The 2306-nt window shown below is 50.8% G+C and overlaps 1 protein-coding gene across 1 annotated transcript in view; it reads right to left on the bottom strand.

Moving 5' to 3' along the window:
* The window catches only part of ANKRD54 (ankyrin repeat domain 54), a gene marked incomplete at its 5' end in the record, with an annotated part of 28567 nt that extends 26263 nt beyond the window's left edge, over positions 1-2304 (bottom strand). Inside the window, 2 exons of the mRNA XM_019515808.1 lie at positions 466-513; positions 2193-2304. Of these exons, the coding sequence (XP_019371353.1) occupies positions 466-513; positions 2193-2304 (160 nt within the window). The remainder of the gene's footprint in view (positions 1-465; positions 514-2192) is intronic.
* Positions 2305-2306: the final 2 nt, after the last annotated feature.

The following is a 2306-nucleotide window of genomic DNA, read 5'->3' as shown; positions in this document are numbered from 1 at the left end:
GGTCAACCCCATCCTCCAAGAGTTGCTGCACTGACATCACCGAGAGAGAGAGAGAGAGATGAGAAGAGAGTGTAAACAGAGTGAGGGCCCTGACTGGTGCAGCAGCTATGACATGTTTGGACAGAGATGGGAATGAGGGAAAGAGATATCCGAGGAAAGGTTCCCCTTGTTCCTCTCTACAACAAGCTGTCTCATACATGCTAATGGTAGAACCTCAAGGGGTAATCAAGTTGTTATCAATCATTTCACTGGTGTGAGGCGGCACAGAACACTGCAAGATTCATCACACAGGGATATCAGCATGGAACACTGGTTTTACAGCTGTGACAGCAAAAGCAGACATCACTCCAGACCAGTCCTGCTATGTCCAAACCCTATTTCCTACTCCTTTTCCTGAAGATGCCCAGTGCAAGCCTGCCCTTCCAGAGCAAAGTTTGGAAGTAAGCCCACCTGGTGAAGTCTCACCTGTGTCTAGGTCATTAGCATTGGCAGATTCTCTCAGCCTTTTCAGAGCTGTGAAAATGAGAAAGAGGTTAATGGAAACTGAACAGGGAACAGGGATGGTTTCCTTGTCAGATGCTTCTGCTTAGCTCAAGAATAAGTTAAGGAACTCAATCAAACACAGGGGCTTGACTCCTCCAGGAAAAAGGGATATGTGAGCAAGCTACTGAAAAAAAAGGAGATGTAATGTTTTTCTTTTAGAGCTGCTCCTAAGCCTTTCCTTTGGGGGAGAACTCCCAGAAGTTCCCTTCAGGATCAACTTTAAAGGCACATTTAACTCAAATGAATGCCTTTTCCTAACTCCCCCGTACAGCTAATCTTAGACACCACTATCTCCTCCCTGCTCCACCCCTGGAAGGCAAAGGTAGTCTGACAAAAATATTTTTGTTGGCATGCAAGGCTACAAAGACCTTCCACCCAGACTCTGAGATGGTGCTGAAACATCTGACCTTGGATGTGTTTTTTCTCCCACAACCCTTTGCCTGAATTGACTCAGTGGTGCATTTTCCTATCCCCTCTTTTCCTTTCCTAAGCACCTGACAGATTATTTCCTTACTTGTGCCAAGAATTGAAAAGAATGTAAGAGAGTCAACTAACAAGTGTCAGAAAGGGATTGGAAGGGATTGCACTGGTCTGGCTGACAGCACCTGAGGGATTATGGTTTTCCTTGGGGGACGCCATGTTCTGCACTTGGAAGCGTTCACTCTTATTCTCTTAAAAATGTGCCTCTCACCTTTAACCGTTGCACAGGGACAGGGCAGATTGGAGGTGAGGGGAATGCTGCACTCACACCCTGCTTTGATGCCTGCTCCACCTGAAGTTAAAAACCAATTGCTGGTAGTGGCAGCAGCATTTCTAGTCAGGCAGTGCTAAGGGAGCCACTTGACTCTGTAGATGCTTATCTACGTCATCCCTTCTAAACTGTCCATTCCACAGGCCTTAATGATCCTGTTCTGGATGCCTACGGACAACTGCACGAGCCAGTGTGATTAATTGTGCCATTCACGCTGGAACCTACTGACAAGTCCACCCACCCAGAGAGCCTTTGTTCTGTAATTCTGCTGCTCGTTTGCTGCTCCGGGTCACCCAGCTCCAATTTCACAGCCCGGCAGACTGTTTTTGCTTTAATCTAACATCACTGGAATGAGTTTAAAACAATCTCAAACTGAGCAAGGCAACCCTCAGCCCTGACAGATTAGTAAAGCTCCTAGTGTCTTTTTAACTAGAGAAAAACCAGTGTTGTTTGCATGTGATAGCACCTCACCCTCCGTACCCCCCTTTTCAAAACCTGAGTCCAGCCCAGGGGCACAGGGACCCTCAGCACGGTGCGCTCCTCTGTCAAGTGGAGTTAGGAGCACTCTGGAGCCCACTGACAACCACAGGAGCCGGCACGACTCACACAGTGTTCACTCTGGAGCCTGCCAATAACCAGTCAGGTGGGCACGAGTGGCAATGCTCACTCTGGTACTAGAGACAACCACACGGGCCAGCACGACCAGTGCAGTGTTCACGCTGGAACCTGCTTACAAGTGCGTGAGCTTGCGCGAGCACCATGGCATGCACAAAACCTACTAGCAACCACACAAGCTAGCGGGGCTGGCATAGTTCACTCTGGAACCTACTGACCCTCGCCCCGTTCCCCCGGGCAGCTGCAACGCGGCCGCAGTGCCCCCCGCCCGGCCGGCCCTCACCGTGGATCTCCTTGCCCGTGGGCCCCAGCTTGCAGTGCAGGCGCGCGGTGCGGCGCAGGCGGCGCGCGGGGATCTTGCCGGCCGGCGAGTCCCGCTGCCACAGCACGTGCAGGC

This window comes from Gavialis gangeticus, unplaced genomic scaffold (assembly GCF_001723915.1).
Source record: "Gavialis gangeticus isolate Ggan-Ray unplaced genomic scaffold, GavGan_comp1, whole genome shotgun sequence".
In the NCBI taxonomy this organism is placed as follows: Eukaryota; Metazoa; Chordata; order Crocodylia; family Gavialidae; genus Gavialis; species Gavialis gangeticus.
This window is presented reverse-complemented; position numbering and strand designations above follow the sequence as displayed.